The sequence below is a fragment of the Hippocampus comes genome, unplaced genomic scaffold, assembly GCF_001891065.2.
Source record: "Hippocampus comes isolate QL1 unplaced genomic scaffold, H_comes_QL1_v1.1 scaffold276, whole genome shotgun sequence".
Classification (NCBI taxonomy): domain Eukaryota; kingdom Metazoa; phylum Chordata; class Actinopteri; order Syngnathiformes; family Syngnathidae; genus Hippocampus; species Hippocampus comes.
The window spans coordinates 1,676,664-1,697,518 of record NW_017805074.1 but is presented as its reverse complement, the minus strand read 5'-3'; the positions used below and the strand labels follow the sequence as shown (position 1 = coordinate 1,697,518).

The following is a 20,855-nucleotide window of genomic DNA, read 5'->3' as shown; positions in this document are numbered from 1 at the left end:
CCCGGGGAGAACATGCGAACTCCAGAAAAGAAACCCAGAGCTGCTATCGAACACACAACCTCTGCACTGTCAGGTTGACGTGCTAACCACTCGCCCACTGGACCGCCCCGTTTTATTATGTGATACATTTAATTAATTACACCGGGTCAGGGTGTCCCCTACTGCCCGAAGGCACCTGGGATAGGCTCCAGCATGCCCCGTCACCCTTGTGATGATAAAGCGGATCAGAAAATCGATGGATGGATGGGTGGACATAATACAAGATGTTTTTATTGCTTCTTTGACAATGCATAGCATTCACAACAATCATGTGAACCCAAACAGTTGTGACAGCAGCACAGCAGGCGAGTCAGTAGATAAGAGCGGACGTGTTGACACTTCAACGCAAGAGGAGCGAATCCACCATATTTTCCTTCCTGATACGGGAAACTCCAAAGTCGATGTTTGCTTCTTTCTTTCTTTCTTTCCATGCTCAATCTCTTTGTCCGTCAGCTGTGTTGTCCTCTCAGTGCTTGCTTTCACCTTTTGCAGCATGTCACCACCTAGTAAAAGAGATCTTTATCATTCCAGAGAGGCTTGCGGTGCGCCACCGACTCTCAGGTACACTTTACCCACTTTGGGTTTAAGTCACCTGAGGCAAAAGCATGCAAAGGGCGGCCCTCGGTTGCACTCATGCCTTGCACGTCTTTTTGAACCTGCAGGTGGCGGCATTGAGGGCAAGAGGGAGGCAGGAGGCCAGGCAGGAGACTCCAAGGAATACTGCGCCTCAGATAAGGACATAGTGGAGGTGGTGAGGACCGAGTATGTGTACACGCGGCCACCGCCTTGGTCTGACGTGCTGCCCACCATCCACATCATCACGCCCACGTACAGCAGACCAGTGCAAAAGGCCGAGTTGACGCGGCTGGCGAACACCTTCCTCCACATTCCCAACCTGCACTGGATTCTGGTGGAGGATTCCCAAAGGAGGACGCCCCTCGTCACGCGCCTCCTCCGAGAAACGGGCCTCAACTACACCCACCTAAATGTCGAGACGCCCAGGAACTATAAGGTGCGCGGGGACACGGGGGACCCTCGAATCCCCCGCGGGACCATGCAGAGGAATTTGGCACTCCGCTGGTTGAGGGAGACCTTCAATGCAAATAGCACCCAAGCTGGAATTGTATACTTTGCTGACGATGACAACTCTTACAGTCTGGAGCTCTTTGAGGAGGTTAGTGTCCGTTTCTTTGCTCTGCTAGCATCACTTTTTTTTTTTCTCATGTTCTTCTCTGAACGCCATCATGTTAAGCCTTGGTAAAAAGCAACGACAGTAAAAGCAGAAAGTCACTCTTTTGATCCTTGCTTAGTGAGGTTAGGTCAGGACAAATATGGAGCCGGTCAATACTCCTAAGGCTCAATAATTATAGTCATTCTTCAAAGAGGATAAAGAATATGCCTGAGTTATGTCATCATCATGCATGTTTTACTCCACTGTTTTTGCTCAAATATTCATTGCTTAAATGTTTATAACACCATGACATCGATGCTTTTTGCATTGTTTATTAGCGTTACGCTAAACAGACTGAGAACTAAAGCAAAGCAATATGATCGTCTCAACTCAACTGTATCATCTTGAAACGTCTTTTTTTGAAGAATTGCTCACCATCTGCCAAACTGCTCCTTTTTGTGAAATGACTGAGTTCACTGTTGTCATCCAGCGAGTAACACCAAAAAAAAAAAAAAAAAAAAATCATCTAAACGATGACTCTGATCTCAAAAACATCCGAGCCTGGGTTAGTTGTGTATCTCAAAGCAGGTTTTGAGTCTGCTGACATCTGTACTGTGACATCACACAATAGTCTTTCAGCCGACGCTGCTTTGAGGGGCTTTGTGTGAAACAATTTTGATGCCATTCCAAATTGTACAATCTCAAGGGCGTTTGAATTTAAAGGTTATGCTTTTTTTTCATAAGTACACAATGGGTTAAAAGCCCAAAATGCTCCGAAGCCACCCTGCTAAAGAGTGAGGCAGAGGGGCGCATTCATTGATTAGGATGCTGAAAATCATCAGCTCCCAAGCAAGTGTCCTTATTGACCGTTTTGTGTCGCTGAATGTTCATTGATACTCTTGCGCTTTATGGGAAACCAATGGCCGTATAGAGCATCGCTTTGTCGGGAACTGTGATCCATAATGAACAGAAAATTCTCACTCGGGCCAGTCATTATTTTGCTCCTAACAAGCACAAAGAAGATTGCGCCATAATAAGCACACCTACCAGCCCTCCATCTTGACGTCAGCTGAATTCCTCGCGTAAACGTGAGCCACGTCCTTCGGGTATCGGTCCAGAGGGGAATTCTGTGGGGAGCTAAGTGTCAAGTATTGACATGGCCTGTCGTTACCTTTCTCCGGAAATCAGCCAAAGTGCTCAGTCACCTTCCGAAGAGCTCCATCACCTCCAAAAGGCTCTTTTACGCGGCGGTGTAACAGCCCTGAAAGGACAGAGACGACAGAAAGGGAGAGTGGACAATAAAAACAAAAAGAGAGACACAAATCCGACCGCGGTGACTTTTGCTGACGCCAGTGAAAATATGACCGCCGTCCGCGACTTGACAAACTGTGCAAACAAGGTTGAAAGGAGTCTGTGCCGTATGTCCTTTAAAATGAGGACACAATTTCCTAAAGCTGCAACCACAAGCGTTTTAAAATGAATATCACGATCAGGCGAAAATGTATTCCACTCTATTTTATCTCAGCCACTTTAGAAAGGCCGAGTAAATTGCTGTTATTGTCCGAATATCATTGCCTGTCTTTCTAAAGGCATACTTCTCTGGATATGTCTTTCATTAAGACCAAACAAAGAAACTCTGCAAAAATGTTCATTTTCTTTGCAAGTTAGCGAGATACCATCAAAGTGCCTCTTCGACGCCGTTCTCATCCCTTAAGAATGCATGTCAAAATAAACAATTTTAATATTGGACGAAATTAAATAAAATGCAGTTTGATTCGGTGTCATACCCTGTGCTTATATATGTATATACATATAACATATATGACTAAATTCATACACCGATGGCCTTTACCAAGACAATGTCGCCGCAACCGGGTAAAAAAAAAAGGCAGTCTTCAGTTTTTGATGGATTTCAGTTCCTACAGTGGTTTCATAACCCAAATTTGTCTGTCAATGATTTAAACCAAGTCCTACCAGCGTCCTTGAATGACAATTGAGCTTGCATTGAAAATGGCATTGATCTTTCCATCGGAGAGCAACAGTATGGAACGAACGTTCACACTTATTCTCTTCAAATATGATCTCTGCTAATCGTCTCCATTGTGGGCCACCTGTTGAACAATGCGGGTGATGGGCCTTCATCTGACAATGTGTCAGCCGTACAGCGCAAAATGCCCGCGTCAATAGTCAGTCTTTCGTGATGAATAATAGCAGCAGCTCTTAAAAAGCCTCTATCGCCGCGTTTAGTCGCACTGTCATGTCGACTTTTTCACATGACTAATTCACTCCCTCCCGTCACTCTTCTCCCTGCTAGATGAGATCAACTCAGAAAGTGTCCGTGTGGCCCGTAGCCTTTGTGGGCGGCCTGCGCTATGAGTCCCCCAAGGTCAACGCGGCCGGGAAAGTGTACGGCTGGAAAACGGTTTTCGACCCCAATCGGCCCTTTGCCATCGACATGGCCGGCTTCGCCATCAACCTGAGGCTCATCCTCTTCAAGCCGCAGGCGTACTTCAAGCTTCGCGGGGTGAAGGGAGGCTACCAGGAAAGTAGTTTGCTGCGGGAACTTGTCACACTCAACGACCTGGAACCCAAAGCCGACAATTGCACTAAGGTAAGTCAATACTGTTGTTGTTGTTTTTTTTTAATGGTTTGTACTATATTTTATGACTTGCAAGTTGGTATCAGGATTGTTAAATAGAAATGATCTGTTAAAATGATACATGGGGTGTGAAAGTATCTTTACTTTATAATCTACGAAGAATATGTAGACACAAATATGTGTGTGTGTGTATATATATATACATATATATAGATGTGCATATGTGTGTGTCCATCCTTGCTCATGGCCCACGGGAAGCTTACGCTCCAGAAAAGCTCTTTTCAGTCAGCCAGAGGGCTTCATCTTGCCAACAGCCATAAACCAAGCCCATAGAGACAGAAAAAGATAGTGTCAGCCAGCCTGTTCTTGACCTTCCTCAGCCATCCACAGGGGTAAATGAAAGGCAGGCAAATCGGGGAACCGCTGAGAGAGCGTAACGGGAGCTGGAGGAAATAGCGAGGTCAGGACACCGCGCTGATTACAGATGAGGGGGACTGAGAGATGGTGTGGATTTAGATGTGGGAGACAAAAATCGGGTGAAATTGCGCATTGGGCTCCCTTACAAGTGTGACAATTAACCTCGTATATACGTGCGCAAAGTCGAAGTGGGCTCCCGGCATATCTAAACTACGGTATACATAATTCAGTCCACATCACAGCTGGATGACAGGAAAGGAGGTCACTCTATCTCTTAAAAAGCATCCTTGGGGCTGTTGAAAGCAGCAATGTACATTATTATTATTATTTAGAACTGGCAGCACAGTGGTCGACTGGTTAGCATGTCCACCTCACAGTACGGAGGTGCAGGGTTCAGTTCCAGGCCCCGGACTTCCTGTGTGGAGTTTGCATGTTCTCCCCGTGTCTGCGTGGGTTTTCTCCGGGTACTTCGGTTTCCTCCCACATTCCAAAAACATGCGCGGCAGGTGAATGGAACACTCGAAATTGTCCTTTGTGTGTGAATGGCTGTTTGTCTTTGTGTCCCCTCCGATTGGCTGGCAACCGGTTCAGGGTGTCCTCCGCCTACTGCCCGAAGACAGCTGGCTTGTGAGCTTTCGGGGTTTATTTTAAATGATTTTTTTTTTAATTGCCGTATATCCATAACTCCCAAAGAGCCAAAAAAAAGACGATGACAACGGAATTACTCATGTTTTTTTTTTCTTCTGCTTTTCTTTTCATCATCAGATACTTGTTTGGCACACGAGAACAGAGAAGCCCATCCTCGTAAACGAAGGGAAAAAAGGATTCACAGACCCAAATGTGGAGGTTTAACCATTTCTTCCACATCTCCTGCGAAGTAAGACCATAAAACACACCTGAAAACCGCTTACAGACACACTCGCGAGGTTGTTGAATTGATGTCCACAATTTCTTATCGCGTCTTGGTCTTTTCTGTTGTTAGACGTCTGTCATCGGAGTTCTGGACATGCATTGATGAAGATGGCCTTCGAGGTCCATGATATGTGACATTTTCCAAGAAATGGACAAAGCCGTGGCGATGTATTATCGCAAAGCACAGAATGGCGACAGGCGGCTTTTATTTCAGAGGTGTGTGAAAGGGACGTCGTCAAGGACGCCTCGCTGGGCAGCAGTGCGGGTGTCTCGGTGATGACAACCTGCCAATAAGACAGCACAATTTCAACCAAGTCAGGTTCGAGAAGGGGGGTGGTGGTGGTGGTGGTGGTGGTGGTGGTGGTGGGGTACCGGAAAAAAACCGGAAAATGTGACAAATCCTACCAAAAGGAAGGACAATGACATGACACGGACTATGTGTCTTTTGGAGTTGACTCCGAACAAAACACTGGAAGGGATGAAATGTTCTTTTGATAACAATGTAATGTTTGCTTTAATTTAATTGAATTTCTTTCGGTGTTGACAAAACTACTGACCCATACATTGACATTTACTCCTGGTTTACAAGAATGACATGCATTTTATTTTGAATGAACACTTGAAGATTCCGCAGTTGGAAATGTACATTAAAAAAAACAAAACAGAACAAAATGCACTTACTTCCTTAGCACTTAAATACACTGATGGTATTTCTTTGTTATCACTTGTGTAAATAGAAATTCTTAACGGGAGCGATCAGGAAATGTTGAAAATGTGTTGTAACGACTGTATTTATGTTGGTGCATTCCCAAAAAATGAGAGCACAGTCAAGTTTTTTTGGTCAGAAGTGCAGTTTGTGTTGAAAAATCAATGCTGAAAAGCCTATTTTGGTCATTTTTATTGACATCGAGCTTTCCCGCTCCTCAGTGCGCAGCCATCTACGGTATAAACGCACACAAACATGGCTGAAGTCATCATCAATAAATTCTGTGGAATTGTTTCAACACATCTTCAGGCAACTGAGGCAAACCGGAGTTTGCTGTTCATTCACTCTAAAGTCGTTGGACAAGCTGAGCATGAATGCGTTGTGGCACAACTCCAGGCATAATTAATTATTCTCCTCATTACAACATTTGCTTGGAAACCGAAGTTCAGCACCTTCGGAGAGCGCTTCTCAATGAATAAATAAATCAATACGTAATCAAGGACATGTAGTCATTCCGTAGCTAGTGGAACATATGCAAAAAATATATATCTATTTCAAACGTTTTGAGAATTTCAAGCATGTGAAAAGGGTGTTGAGTGCTTGTAAAATGTCGTGCTTGCAACATTCTCCACCAGCGATGGCAATCACTACATTGTCCCTTTTTAAAACAACTTTTTAATTGCCAAAAAAAGTCCGAGCATTTGAGTGTGGCTCAGCCACTGACGTCCACTAAAAAATGTCTATATTTTTTTGTCATGTCACTCCAAAACATCATTTTTATTTATTTTTTTATTAATTACTTACTTATCATGCAGAATCTGACTACATTTGCATATGCTTTGGGGAAAGCATCATTGTAAAATGGTCCAAGCTCTTTCCCTCAAAGGTGTGTATGGTCCAGGTGGACACAAAGCGCGCCTCACTGAGTCTTAAATAGAAGAACAGCTTTCATACGTGGCCTCTATGATTTGAATTTCCAAAACAATGTATCGCGTTCATCCTAAGCGTAGGCGAGAAAAGAGAAATCATTTGTCCGAACGCATCTTTTCAGAGTCTCGCATCCTTCATGATCTCCTTTTATGACGATACGGATGTCATGTGTGAACTCAACTATCGACGCCAGCAGCTGTTATTAAGCCGCTATGGACGGCGATAGTCATATCTGCGTACGTTTTCAACTTGATAAATCAGAGCTTATCTGAACGGCGTCAGGCAGAAGCAATTGGAGATGATTCAGACACTGAGCCTCTGTACGCTGCCAAGTGATATCTAAACACAAGCATCACCCGCAATACAGCGCAGCAAGAGGAGACCGCATAGAAATGGGTCCGGTCTAAATATTACATTGGACTACATCAAGATACTGTCTTAGAAAACGAGCAAATTCATCTTCCTGGCTGCTTTTATTTACTGCAGGATTGTGTAGTGGGTCGACCATTTCGCCTCTTGCAGTTTGATTCGCTGTTTGTTTTTATTCCGTTTTTATTTGTGTATTATATTGAGGTACGGGTGTGCAATAAAAATCATACAACCGTCTGCCCACGATGAAACAGCAGACACGCGTCCTGTAATCCACTAATGGATCGTCACGTGAACAAATACGTAGTCAGCAATAGTAAATGAAAACGATTTTTTTAAGTTTTGAATCGTCCGGAATCCAATTGTGCCGTCAACCAGCAGCTTACGGAAAACCCACTGGCACAGAAGCACGACAGCTTTTTCTATCTGGAATGTCACTTGAGAAGCATTAACAGCCCCTCTCAAGGGCTTCGAAGGCACAAAAGACTCCACTTAAGCCCTCCCTTGGTCCCCTCATCTTCACAGTCATCCTCATGTGAATCACACTTTATGCATGGGACTCTTTAAGGTTGTCCGATTGCCTCTGCGAGTTTGTCTCAAAGGAAGACGGTCATTCAAGAATCAAGAAAAATAAACAAGAACATCAACTTGACTGACTTGACTTTTATGTTCGTTTACGTGTGCTACTAGATTCAGATTTGAAACTGCACTAGGCCTTCGCTCATGTTTCCCTTGCTTCCCAAAGTGGTAGCCCTGAGCTCGAACACACAAGGGAAGATTGACAGAAATTCTGAGGATGCTTTTTTTTGTACTTGGCATGGCCACTTATAGGTCACTCATGGGGCATAATTAATTATTCATGTCCCAAATCACCAATAAAAAGAATATGGATATGCCAATCATGCGCATTTGGCTGTTTAAACCGCAGATCATTCCATCTATCTCTATAGATCTCTCTCTCTCTCTAGATATCTCCATCCCGGCCCGGCAGTCGACTGATTAGTGCGTCGGCTTCACAGTGCAGAGGTCGTGGGTTCGATTCCAGCTCCGGCCTTCCTGTGTGGAGTTTGCACGTTCTCCCCGTGCCTGTGTGGGTTTTCTCTGGGTACTCCGGTTTCCTCCCACATTCCAAAAACATGCATGGCAGGCTGATTGAACACTGAATTGTCCGTAGGCGTGACTGTGAGTGTGCGTGCGGATGGTTGTTCGTCTGTGTGTGCCCAGCGATTGGCTGGCAACCGGTTCAGGGTGTCCCCCGCCTACCCCCCGAAGACAGCTGGGATAGGCTCCAGCACCCCCCGCGACCCTTGTGAGGTTAAAGTGGAACAGAAAATGGATGGATATATATGCCTCCATTAACTGATGTACATATGATCAATATTAATGGCAAATTAACAGCACCTTTTATATCTCTTCCAAAAGTCCAGTAAAATATTTGTCAACTTTTTAATACTCTTCTAAAGATGAAAGTGGAAAAATGTATTTACCTCATGCAAATATTTTATTGAATTCACTGATGGCCCACGGTAATTTTATCGTCCTTCAAATACTTACAGTTTCAAATATAGATTACTATGGAGTTAAAACGAGTGTCTTAGCTTTGTATTGAGCGAAATGTGCATGGAATTATTTTGCTCTTCAAGTTAAGAGTAAAATAATAGAAAGCAGCAATTCAAAGCAATCTCTGCCTTGTCTCTCAGTGTGTGTGCTTGAGGGATCCGTCACATCAGAGGGAGCAGATGTGGAACTGGAGTGCACTCCTCTCCACTGTCTCTTTCTCTCCCAACTTTCTGTCCACACGCAAAGGCTCAAGGTGTGTCTTTGAAAACATGCTCGACACCTGAGAAAATCTCGTTCTTTCAATCCTGCCTCCCGGCCCTCGCGAGGTCAAGGCGCCATATAATGGAAGGTTGCTGTCTTACCGTCTGCTCGCCGCATGCTGGAATACTGACGCGATCTGTCGTGAAGTGAAAGTTACCAGCTCTGCCGAGGTGAACGCGAGGCCAGAGATAGTGGGCGGCCAGGCTGCCTCGCTTGAGTGTCAGCCCACTGAGAAAAGTTGGAGAGGACGCGGTGATGGAGAAGAGGTGATGCAGCGGCGATTACCGACAGGCCCTTCGCACTGTATCCCATGTTCGTCTTTGTTTTTCATGTTTCTTGTGCAAAGCGTGCCTGTTAAGTCCAATTACCCCATGGGGATGAATAAAGTTTTCTGAATCTGAATCTGAATCAGCTTATTGAATTCTTTTACCACACTCTTAAGACAATACAGTGTCAATGTTGATCCATGACATGCATCTTTTTTTTTTTATGACAACAGGAAGCCTTGTGGGCACATTTGGGGAAAATAATGATGTGCTGAATTTGTAAGTTTGCTCACTTAACTTCCAAAGTGTTGTACCTTCTATTGTATAGAGTAAGTATTCAATGTGCAACTTGTGTGACGGTTCGTGTTAAACAACGACATTTGTGAGGTTTGATGGGACTGTGTGATTCCTCATTCATCATAAGTCGTAAGGAGTAAAGAGATAGTTTGTTTTGAAAACAGCAGGTCCGAAATCCTTTGATTTGAATGAAATGAAGATAAGATAAGAAGCCCGTTATTTGTCTCACAATGGCGGAATTCCCAATTTACAGCAGCAAAATTATGAAAGGGGCAAAGCAGAAGACCAAAAGTATATAAATAAATATAAATAAAAATTAAGATGTGTGTTTAACAAGCAGGGGAACCCGACCGTCTCTTGTGTGCTAGATGAACGTGTCTTTAGCGACGCTGCTCACGTAGAGTTTGGTTTGAAAAAAAAAAAAAAAAGCAAAAAAGTCTGACTCGGTCAGAAAAAAACAGCAAGACAAAACACTGCACTCTACATTATTTACGATTCGGAAGCGACTTCCTACTGTGCCCGTTTCATTTGCCTGCGTTATATCAAACTATTCACATTTATAGCCACAGTCCAATAAAGGTCAAGTGAAACACTGTTTATGGACGGCAGGCAATATACACCAAATCCTTTGTGTGTGGTACATTTATCCTACTTTAGAAAAGTGTACATTCTCATCATCCGCAGTAATGCGATGCCTTGGAGGGACCTGCCGACGACTGTGGGAGAACTGAAGGTGTCACTTTTTTGCAACCTTATGGATCTTTGACAGTATTTCACCTCTTAAAATGGACAATCATTTGCACTGTATTCTTCTTAACAGAGCACAGCTTGTTGGTCAGTGATGCAGGTTTAAAAAGCCTAAACAGGTGCAAACTGTGTTGGGACGTCACTAAATTCATTGACAGTTTCGCTTGATTCGTGCATATATCATCCAAATATAAGAGATGTTTTGTTTGTTGTCTGATTGTCTTTGGAAGAGGACTTTTTCTCAAAGAAAATGAAAGCCAAACGTATATTTTCCCAAACAGAAATGCAAACATAAAGATCAGCCACCTAAACAATGTGAAATCTTGTTTTTCGGGTTAAACGTCTTTTATACGGCAACTGCAGGACAATAATACCAGAGCACAGGCTGAGACTGTTAAGTCTGCTCCACAAGTACACACATCAGCGGTGTGATTCGTAAGGAACAGTGATGACTTGGTGCAATCTCACAGAGACAAGCGCAAAATTTCACAAGCAAATGTGAAAGTGGGTGATTATGTTGGTGACTGCCTTCAACACCCTTCCAGTGTTGATCTTCAACATGGGCTTTATTATCTACACTGTGCAACTGAAGTGTGAGGTGGGGTCTAAATCTGCAGCGGGACGCACGACTTGGTGCAGTTAAAAAAAGGCATTTTGCGCCATTGTGGGAGTGAACACAGCCTACTTGATTCTCCGCCAGTCAAAGCGACTCCCCTCATTGTGTTTGTTAAAAAAAATTGGAAGTAATTGCAAGCAGACCTCTATGGGAAATTGATGTAAAGTTGACCAGGAAGATAACAAAACTGTGATGTGGGCATTCGTGTCTGCTTTTAAGACCAACCTCTAGCCCCCCAAAAATGCTCGGCGCTCAAATTCGCAGTGACAAACTGGAACTGGAGCCCAAGTTTCAATTTCCCGTGCGCATGCATACCTTTGCACCGTACAAATGCATCGCTTGCTCTCGATTAATTATGAACACGGCCACATCACAGTTACAAGGGGGTGTGCGCACTTGTGCAACTCCAGTTCGGTTGCTTAGTTTGACTTCCGCTCTCAGAAATTCTTTTTCCATTGAGTTGTAGAGGTTATAAGTGGAACGTCGAAAGGTTTGAAATGCTTTGTCTTGGTCTCATCACAAAACCCCGGAACCGAATTGGGGTGCATAGACAAAGGTGGGTCGTTATGATTGCTCGGTAGGTAGGTTGTAACGTTGAAAGGAAGGGAAGTTTGTTGTCGCGAGAGATATATTCCCAGGTCTCTGTGAGCCCTTGAAGTCCACGTCATCCCATCTTTTTGCCCGCCTCTCCTCCTGCTCCCTGCTGTGTTACCTTGTGGAACGAACTCGCAAGGTCGCCCGTTCTTGTGATGCATTTTGTCTTTCTTGTAACGCCTTTTGCAAAGAGGCTTCCCGGAAAGCCATATTTCATCAAACACAAATGAGCTTTCCTGACGGGGGCTCTGAAGTCTTTCTTGATTCTTTCATTATTGCACGCTATTCTTTCGCACACCCCTCCGGAGACGCATTGTGCATCCCCGCAAGACAATAAACGGTTATGACACGATTAACCACCTACCGACGAACACGCAGACACAATTTGAGACCTCTACTTCCCACTCGCTCGCTCTGAAGCCGCCAATATAGGGGTTCAGGAAAAAAAGCAATTGTGTGCAAATTATTCGGGCGGGAGTGTGAATAATTAAAGATGCCAAGCACACTCTGCAGACGTGCTGCATCGCCTCCCAATACAATGAACGGTTTATGCAGACTAACTGTGCTTTCAATGTGTTCTTCTGTATTTTGTTGTTGTTGTTTTATAGAAGGCAGGCATTCCTACTTTCATTTCAAAACAACAACAAACTTTGCAGTCATAAAGCAGCGCAATTTATTACTGCTGTTTCTCAGGCAGGCCACTGGGAAAGTTTGAAAAGGGCAGTTGTGCTCGGGGCCACTTCAGTAGCTGTCATTCACTTGGGAAAATCAGCTTACGACTATTTTATCGTCCCCTCTTGCCCTTTGGTTGTGAAAAGGGGTGGTAGAAATGATGCAAACGCCTCTTTTACTGGCAAAGTTTGAAAGACAACAGAATCTATTTTCATTTTTATGAATTTTAAGATGATTTTCAAATTCAACCCCCCAAAAAAAGGCACACTTTTTATGTCCCAAATCTGCGCAGTGGCAGGATAGACTTTGTTTTGGTATTTTCGCAATTGCACGTAGCTTGGCATAGTTTAAAACGGGCGTTTCGTGCTGTTGTGGTGGTGAACACAGCCAATTTATTTCGCCGCCAATAGAAGCAACTCTTCTCATCCCCTTTAAAATCGGTGCACAAGAGGCGCACAGTCCTTCACAAGGGGGAAAAACTGGTTTTGCTGTAGTCCATGCGGGGGGTTGAAGCACTTAAAGTATGTTTACAAGGAATTGCAAGCACACCTCCACACGCATATGCTCTCTGAAATTGGCCCATTTCAACTCATTGAACTTTAGGGGTGTTCAAATTGGTACTTTTCATATGACATCCTTGAACCAACACTTGATTAAAAGAAAAGCAACAAACTGCAAGACCCAAATGTGAAATGCTGTTTTAACTGTTACCCATCCATTGTAAACACCACCAGAATCGCTCACGATGCTGATGTTTGCCTTGGACATTTTCGAAGGGAACGTCCTTGGATCAGTTGTTTCCAAAACGGCAGGCAAAAAACGATGAGGATGCAGTTAAAAGTTAAATGACCATCATTTTTATTCTTTACGCTTTTCTTTGTTTTTTACATTATGCACAAATGTCATTTATTGTGCAATGATCTAATCGTAATATATTTGTTGCATATTTTGATGCAGTTTTATGCTGTAGAAAACGTTTATATCTGAATTTTGAGTGGTCTTGGAACGGATTAGGGCATTTAAATGGAAAACATGTCTCTACTTACAAAATTTTCTGGTTAAGAAATTTCTTCCAGAACCAATTAATTTCGTAAGTAGAGGTACCACTGTATCCCGTAATTTGCAAATGACTAATTTTACTTGGGTGCTGACTGTGCCCTCGGTTGAATAGCTAGCAGCCGATGAAATTCCACCACCGCCAATCATGATCTGGACGTTTCGCTGCCTTCTTCTTGAGAATTTTACGACCCTATTTTTTTCAGCATCCGCCACACATATATCCCTGCCTGCTTGCCGAACCGCGACTGGAATTTTTCATCATGCTGTTTGCTATGCAGTGGCATAAGTCTATATGCACGTTGGCAACCAGACCAGGGTGTACTCCGCCTCTCACCTAAGGCCAGTGGGGATAGGCTCCAACTCGACTTCAAGCTGTGTAAACGGCACATTCGAAAACAGTTGTACAGCTGTAGCGTGAGGTGTCATCTCTGTCAAATTTCAGCACCTCAACAGAGTCACCTGAGTCTGTGCCAAAAGCTGTCAAAACAACACCGCGGGGCACAGAATCCCTGACAGCACATGCACGACCCCGTAACAAAACCGTGACAATAAATCAAGCTGAAATGATTAAAAGAACGAGGCCGTATGTTTGCGGTTGCCGGGTAGCAATCTCCGATCCGGGCCACTGCTCATTGTGCAACAGACTCAGAAGTGTGAGGATGAATCATGAAAACGCAGGCTGCCGTTCGAAGAGTCTTCAATCACTGCAAGGTTGCGCAAATGATAACTTTGGTGTTCTCGAATCAGACCCAGATTGCCCAAAGCTACATTTGAGCGCCTGGCCAGAAAACACTTGAGACTTGTGCCCATAACCACACAGCCAAGTGGTTTAGAAACACGCAATAGATAGCGCTTTGTGGTTTACTCTGCAATTTCATCAATCGGCAGTAATGGAGGGTCTCTGACCTCATCTAAAGTCGCTCAAACGCAGACGCACGTGCGCACACACACACTCACACAAGTATGCATATCGAATCCGTACTTTTAATATTATGCAAAGTTAACCTGCAGCGAACGTGGTTGTACAAGAAGAATTAATTCTAAATGGTGAGATGAAAGGAAAGGCAAAGGAAGCGAGACGGTAGATGAGAAGGCCCCTCTTTCTGCAACAACACTCCACGCTCGCAGTGCGGTAGCGGCGGAATTCATTGCTCACAAGATGCTCCTCGCTGTTGTAATCCCCAACCTCGGATAATGGAGCGTCATAATCTGCGAGATAAAGCGCTATCAGAACAGCGGACGGTGGAGAAAGTGGGAGGTGGGGTGATGCCTCTTAGGATGCCACATACTCGTCTCCATCAAACACCACGAAACGGCAAAGGCGACCAAAAGATCCTTTTGTGTTATCTTGATGGAAAAGGCATTCAGTAAAAACAAACGTGAAGATTGCTGAAGGTGGGAGAGAGGGTTGCCCGGCCGCAGACAAATATCTGCAATTTTCCACAACAGAATAAAAAAGCAGTGAAGCACGTTTACCTGTCATGGCGTTAGGATGACCTGCATGCTGCAAAAATATGTCTGTCTCACTGTAATAAAAGCAAGAAAATACCAAAGGCTTTCTGTCATTTATTTTTCCTGCAGGAAGAAAAGAGGTTGTCCGGAGTGAGCAACACAGAGTGCAGTGGAAAAGATCTTTTGCTAACATCAGCCACTGTCTAATAAACATGACTACAAACATCTGATTGCTGACAGGCAATCAGAATAGAGCGCTCAAAAATAAGCCAAGGTAATGAACCACATGCAAGTTTAATGATAAAAACATGATATTATATTTTGTCCTTGCTTTTTGTAAGCGTTTTTGGTTTGTTTCGTTTTTCTCTGGTCATTGTAACTAGCGTCATTAGTTGCGCTTGCACATCCATGACCCTAATTAGGATTAGCAGTACCGAAATGAATAGATGACTGGCCACCCGTTAAGATATCAAACAATCTGTTTATGTAAAAAAAGGATGCAAACCAACGTACAGTCGATGGCAAAAGAAAATGTTGAATGAATTCACTTGGGGTGACAAAAATCTAATCTAACATTTGCTTAAAGCCGAGCCATAGTTTCAATGATGAGATTTCCCTCAATTTCATTCGAAATGAAACACGGATGGGCCACAGCCACACACCATTTTATGGCCTATTATAACTTTCTAGGCCCGATGGGGCAATACACCCCATAAAATGCACCGACATCCCTGCATAAATTAGCTACCTAGATTCTTTAGCGTGAAGCGATTAAGAATTCAATTTAAACTTTAGTGGCCAAATTGGTCTGACTTTAATGGATTGAATCAAGGGCATGAGCCTGGGTGAATAATAACCGTGCACGGTGCTGAGTGACAAGAGCTGGGCTCAGCTGCTTTGGCAACGGGGGCCACTGGCCGTGACCGACTGCTGGATATGTTTGTGACTACAGAGCAGTCAAGCGTCAAGGACGCGAATCTCCATCATGGCGTGCATAGCTGGACACGTGCTTTCTGCGCAATCTGATTTGGTTCGCATCCAACAACAATAAGGCCGCATCTGTCATTGTGATTGGCGATGGGGACAAATTCGAGGCTATATCGATTCATCTGGAATGAGAAAATGAATGGAGGGCGCTGAGTCGACTTGATGTGAATTACGGTTGTTCAAGCTGTCAGAAAACTTTGTCTTTTGGATGTCGAAGCACATCAACACCTGCGCGGTGCATGATAAATATTTAAAGCGGATATAAAAGGTGTTAAGTGCATTTTTTTTTTTCCTCACTAATACTGACAAACCCGTTCAAGTCACTGACATTTGAAGGATTGCCTTCTTGGTCATAAAACATTTAACAGGCGACCATAAGCTTCGAGTGGATGTGTAGTTCAGTCATCGTGAATATTTTATTTTTGAAGATTTGGTTGATTGCTTACGACTGGAGTGCAGCACCTGTGCAGCGGAGGCACTGTTCAGTGTTCGGTCAGTGGCTAATGAAATGCGGTACTGCCTCTTGGGTTATTTGAAGACTCGAGGTGTGAATGTGAGTGTGAGTGTGAATGGTTGTTTGTCTTTATGTGTTTATGTGTCTTGCAATTGACCGGCAACCAGCCCCAAGTCAACAAGTACAAGGTCCAGCTCACGTGAGACCCGCATGAGGATAACGTGGATGGAAACAAAGGACTCTCTGGAGTGCCTGTCCATCCATTAAGCGTGAAATTCAGCAACCAAATAAATATTTTGTTATCTGTCTAGTTCAGAAAATGTGTCTGAAAAAGCCGTTCTGCATTTATGCGGGCAATTGGCATGATTAACCACACCAACCACCAGTGACTTGGTAGCTAGGTAGGTCGCGAAGATCAAAAGCCACTTTCCAATCGATGGCTGGACTACTGTGCCTGAAACACTACATCAAAGCCTAAAGATAAGCAGAGCTGCACTGAGTTTTGTTGGATGTATTGATTAGTGATTAGCATGAGACAACGGCCTCAGCTTCTGATAAGTGGCATTTACTCGATTGCTCAGTGAAGTTGGGCCCACGACACCACATAGACAGCAAAGTCAAATTGGAATTTGGGGGATTAGTGCTTCCTTTACGAGGTAAAATATCTGTTATGCCAACTTGGAGAGTGTGTGTGTGTGTGTGTGTGTGTGTGTGTGTGTGTGTGTGTGTGTGTGTGTGTGTGTGTACTTCACAGTTAGCAGTTACTTTTTTAGACTGACAACAGCCACTGCAAGCTCAGCCACTTGGTTGTCATGGTAACGGAATCTGTACTTGCAATTGGCCCCGCAGTATGTAGGGCAGAATGCTGGCTGGTTCACTTGGATGAGATGGATCTGCTCTCTCCAACGGCGTAACTTCTAAACAGAGACAAGACAAAAAATATAGTGTGTAAATTGCGATTCTTGATCCTAGGGGCATTTTGACCGAAGCATATCACATGTCAAGACGTCTGTGTGTGTGTGTGTGTGTGTGTGTGTGAGAGCGAGAATACTCACAAGTGCACTTCAGCCTGAGGCACTATAGGACTCTTGGCACGGTCAATTTTACATTTTGTGGTTTTGTATTTCTTCACAGTGCAAAAACTCAGCACCAAGAGTTCATCAATCAACCTGAATTGTCATTCCTTACAAGAAAATTAATTCAGAGTCCATATCAGCAGATCTCAACACTTAGTCTCTTGATGCTGTGCTCATCGTCGCAGATCCTGCATCCCAGCCCTAACCACCAGTACGTTTGGAGGTCACTGCAGGTGCTTCTCACAAGGGTCAAAGAGGGGGGGGGGCAATTTAGAGTGTTCAATCAGCCTGCCATGCATGTTCTTGGAACGTGGGAGGAAACCAGAGTACCCGGAGAAAACCCACGCAGGCCCGGGGAGAACATGCAAACTCCACACAGGAAGACCGCAGCCTGGAATCCTCCATGTTTCTGGGGAATATGTATACGCTGCTACACAAAAGCAACATATTCTAAGCTTAGGTGCTGATGGGAGACATTAATATAAAAGGAATGGCAAAGGAAGCCTGTCAAATGCAAACGGCACTTTATATACCTAATAAAAAATGAGCAGGAAGAAGTACAAACTCCATTTCCAGAAATTCAGTCAATCAGTTACATTACTTATCTGCACAGGACTACCAAATGAACAGGTGTATGGAGGTTAAAAGCATTTAAATGTGAGTTGAAATATTGCCTGTACCATCAATAAAAGTTTTATGATGGAGTTTGAGTCTGGAACACATTAATTCAATTTATATTATTTCCTATGGGGAAAGTATGTTCCATCATCATTCCTTTGCTTTACCTTGGTGTGTCAGCCTATATAGTGAAGAGATTATTGCTTTGAGAGGTAACTCACACCCACGCATTCTTCTTTACTTGTCTTTGAGGGACTATAAACATCTCCACTTAGCACCTGGAACTTCCAACTCAAGCAAAAAAAAAAAAAAACGGTATCATCTTTTCCCCGCACGCAGGGATCAGCACAAAATATGCAAATCTTTGAATGTTAAACTCGCATGACTTGTGAAAAAAAAAAAGATGATAATGTGGCACTAAAACATTCATGAAAACTCTCACCCGAGGGACGTTTTGCTCGAACGTTCTGGTCGTCATCAGTCAGAGATGCATTCGAGAACAAGCTGACTATCAGTGGAAAACAATGGTTGGAAGGAGGAAACGAAACATGTCAGTATGTATTTTTTTTGTGCCAGCTTTTAAGGCCCGACAGGGACAGTCGTCCTTTGGACCAGTCGATGGCTGACACCGGGTCACTCTTGTCACACTGTGAAAAGATCATTCTTCCCCGGCCGACATGGCGGTTTGCCCGGTTCTGTGTGCGTGCGCACTTATTGTTTACTCGACAATGCTTCGTTTTGAGACTCAGCCCTCCCTTCACGTCTGAGGTCATCTGCAGCATCTCTGTGAGGCCCCTAAACATTTATGCCCGAAAAGATAACATCAGGCATTGTGACTCAAAATGCCCTTGCTGCCTTCTCTGACCCCCTTTCGCCTCAGCCACACTTCCTATGAGCTCTGCATCAGATAAACAAATACAGCGAAACGCATCCATCCGTTCGTTTTCTGTTGAGCTCATGCTCATTAGCTTCGCGTGCGATTGCAGACTGTCCCTGCTGATTTTTCAGTGAGAGGAAGGGGGGGGAAGGGGCCGATGTCAGGGCACAGGCAAACACGGTCACGTTCACTTCGATGAGCAATTTCGAGTCCTCAATGAAGCTAAAATGCGAGGTTTTGGAAGATGGGAGGAAGGGGAACCTCCATAGTGAAATGCCCGGAAAGGTGAATTTGGAGTTCAACCAACATTAATTTGGAAAAACAAATGGAAAATAAAACCCACAAGTGGAAATTTAAACAACGTGGACGGAAACATCTTATCGCAGAGGTGATTATGTTCAACTTTGGAGGTTCCACTGAATTTTTGTGGTTTTTGCTTTACCTTCAATAAAAGGCGTGTATTCGACATTGTCAAATTAGTTTCATTCAGCACTTGAACTGCCGTAATTAGGTGAACCTTGGAGTACCAGGGCCGTACAAGTCTTTGAATGGAGGACACATATTAAGGGTTGGCATTTGTTTTCGGCGGTCGCTAGAGCCTCAATGCAGCTGCCTTTTCAAAAACACTTTGAAATGGAAATCAGAGTTTGCTCTATGGCGCACGGCGCTGATGGAGTGAAAATGTCTGCTGGGTGGATGCAAATTGGCTAATTCGAGTGTGCACGGTGCATTTGATTACACGCCAGGGTCATGCAGTGGTTGCACTTGGTGTAAAAGAGTCGTACTTGTTTTGGACTGAATTTGGATGCCATATGCCAGGGGTGTCCTAACTTTATCCTACGATGGCCACATACAGAAAAATTGAAGGATGCAAGGGCCGCTTTGACATTCTGCAGCCTTAATTTCTAAAATATGCTAAAACCATCAAGCACTTATCTAGATATCGTGAAATTGGGGCCGCAGGGTGGGCAAGGCTAACGTAGTTTCGATCCCTGGCCCTTGTAACCATGGCAAAGTGTCCTTGAGCAAGATGCTGAACTCCAAATTGCTTATGATGCTGCATCATCAGGAGGTGAATGTGGAGTTTGTGTGAAGCCCTTTGAGTGCCTCGTAGGTGGAAAAGTGCGAGACAAGTACAAGCCCATTTACCATTCATATGCTGTACATTTATTTCTTGTTGAATGACTGCTATGTCACAGCTTCAATTAAAGGTAATAAGTAAGGTAGTAATGAAAAGCAATTTGAATTGGAAAATATATATCTAAAAGCTAAGATTTGCATGATTATCACAAAATAAAGGTTTCATGCTTCGCTGCACGTCCTATGTATCTCTGTTTTGATGATGATTAAAAAAGAAAACGTGACCTGGAACTGGTTTCCCCTCAAGTTAAGCTCCTCCAAAAATACCTAGCGACAACAGCAACCCCATTATCAGTGTGAATCTATTTTGGTCACAATATCTAATGAATGCGATAACGTGTCCTTTCAGGGAGATACGCCTGTCAGATGCAATTATCGTTCCCCGAAATACCTCGTGAAAACCCTCTGGAATCATCAGTGATTTTCATGTGTGTATCAGTGAAGGTTCATTTGTGTGATGTGTACTGCCCTCCGTGCATGTCTTATAAAACCCCGTCGTCCTTTGTCGAAGATGTAAAAATGTATGTCAAAGTCCATGGAGACATTTCTTGTTTGGCGATGCTTAGAAATGCTCACATAAGACAGTAATTCATCTGGCTTTCACATGAAGTAAACCGATTTGTTTCCAAGACAACTTATACATGCATACATACATATACAAATACATAATGCCAACGTTTGGATAAATTGTACAACAAAAAGTTTGTAGAATGTTTTTTTTTAATGATTGTACAAGAAAATATTCAATAGTAATAATTATATCTATATCGTTCACTAGTTTATAAATGTATATCCAGGATTTAGATTATGGTGTAAAATGTTTGATTTTTTTTCTTCCGCTTGGATAAAGAGCCATTCATTTTTGTTACTTTTGGCGCGAATATCTGTAGCAATAATTCATATTGATTATTCATCCCCCCCAAAAAAACATTGGAAATTACTTAGTTGACCTACGTACTGCGTGCTCAATAATGGATCTCAGAGAACTTAGAAATAAAATGCTGAGGTGATCCACCGATCGTAGAAGTGCTCCTCA

General features: G+C 43.6%; 1 protein-coding gene and 1 long non-coding RNA gene across 9 annotated transcripts in view; one reads left to right on the top strand and one right to left on the bottom strand.

The window, feature by feature from the left end:
* LOC109512903 (galactosylgalactosylxylosylprotein 3-beta-glucuronosyltransferase 1) overlaps positions 1-5,478 on the top strand; it is a 48,115-nt gene extending 42,637 nt beyond the window's left edge. For 6 of the 8 annotated variants that reach the window (XM_019864996.1, XM_019864997.1, XM_019864995.1 and 3 more), the window contains 5 exons: positions 532-600; positions 702-1,213; positions 3,525-3,821; positions 4,992-5,103; positions 5,209-5,478. In XM_019864996.1, coding sequence (XP_019720555.1) covers positions 532-600; positions 702-1,213; positions 3,525-3,821; positions 4,992-5,078 — 965 coding nt within the window. In that variant the 3' untranslated portion in view covers positions 5,079-5,103; positions 5,209-5,478. The remainder of the gene's footprint in view (positions 1-531; positions 601-701; positions 1,214-3,524; positions 3,822-4,991; positions 5,104-5,208) is intronic. The other 2 variants (XM_019865001.1, XM_019865002.1) reach the window with 2 other exon arrangements.
* On the bottom strand, positions 241-692 carry LOC109512905 (uncharacterized). Its single transcript, XR_002167616.1, has 2 exons — positions 616-692; positions 241-542 (listed from the first exon to the last, which is right to left on the bottom strand). It is a non-coding gene; the product is annotated as an uncharacterized LOC109512905 (long non-coding RNA).
* Positions 5,479-20,855: the final 15,377 nt, after the last annotated feature.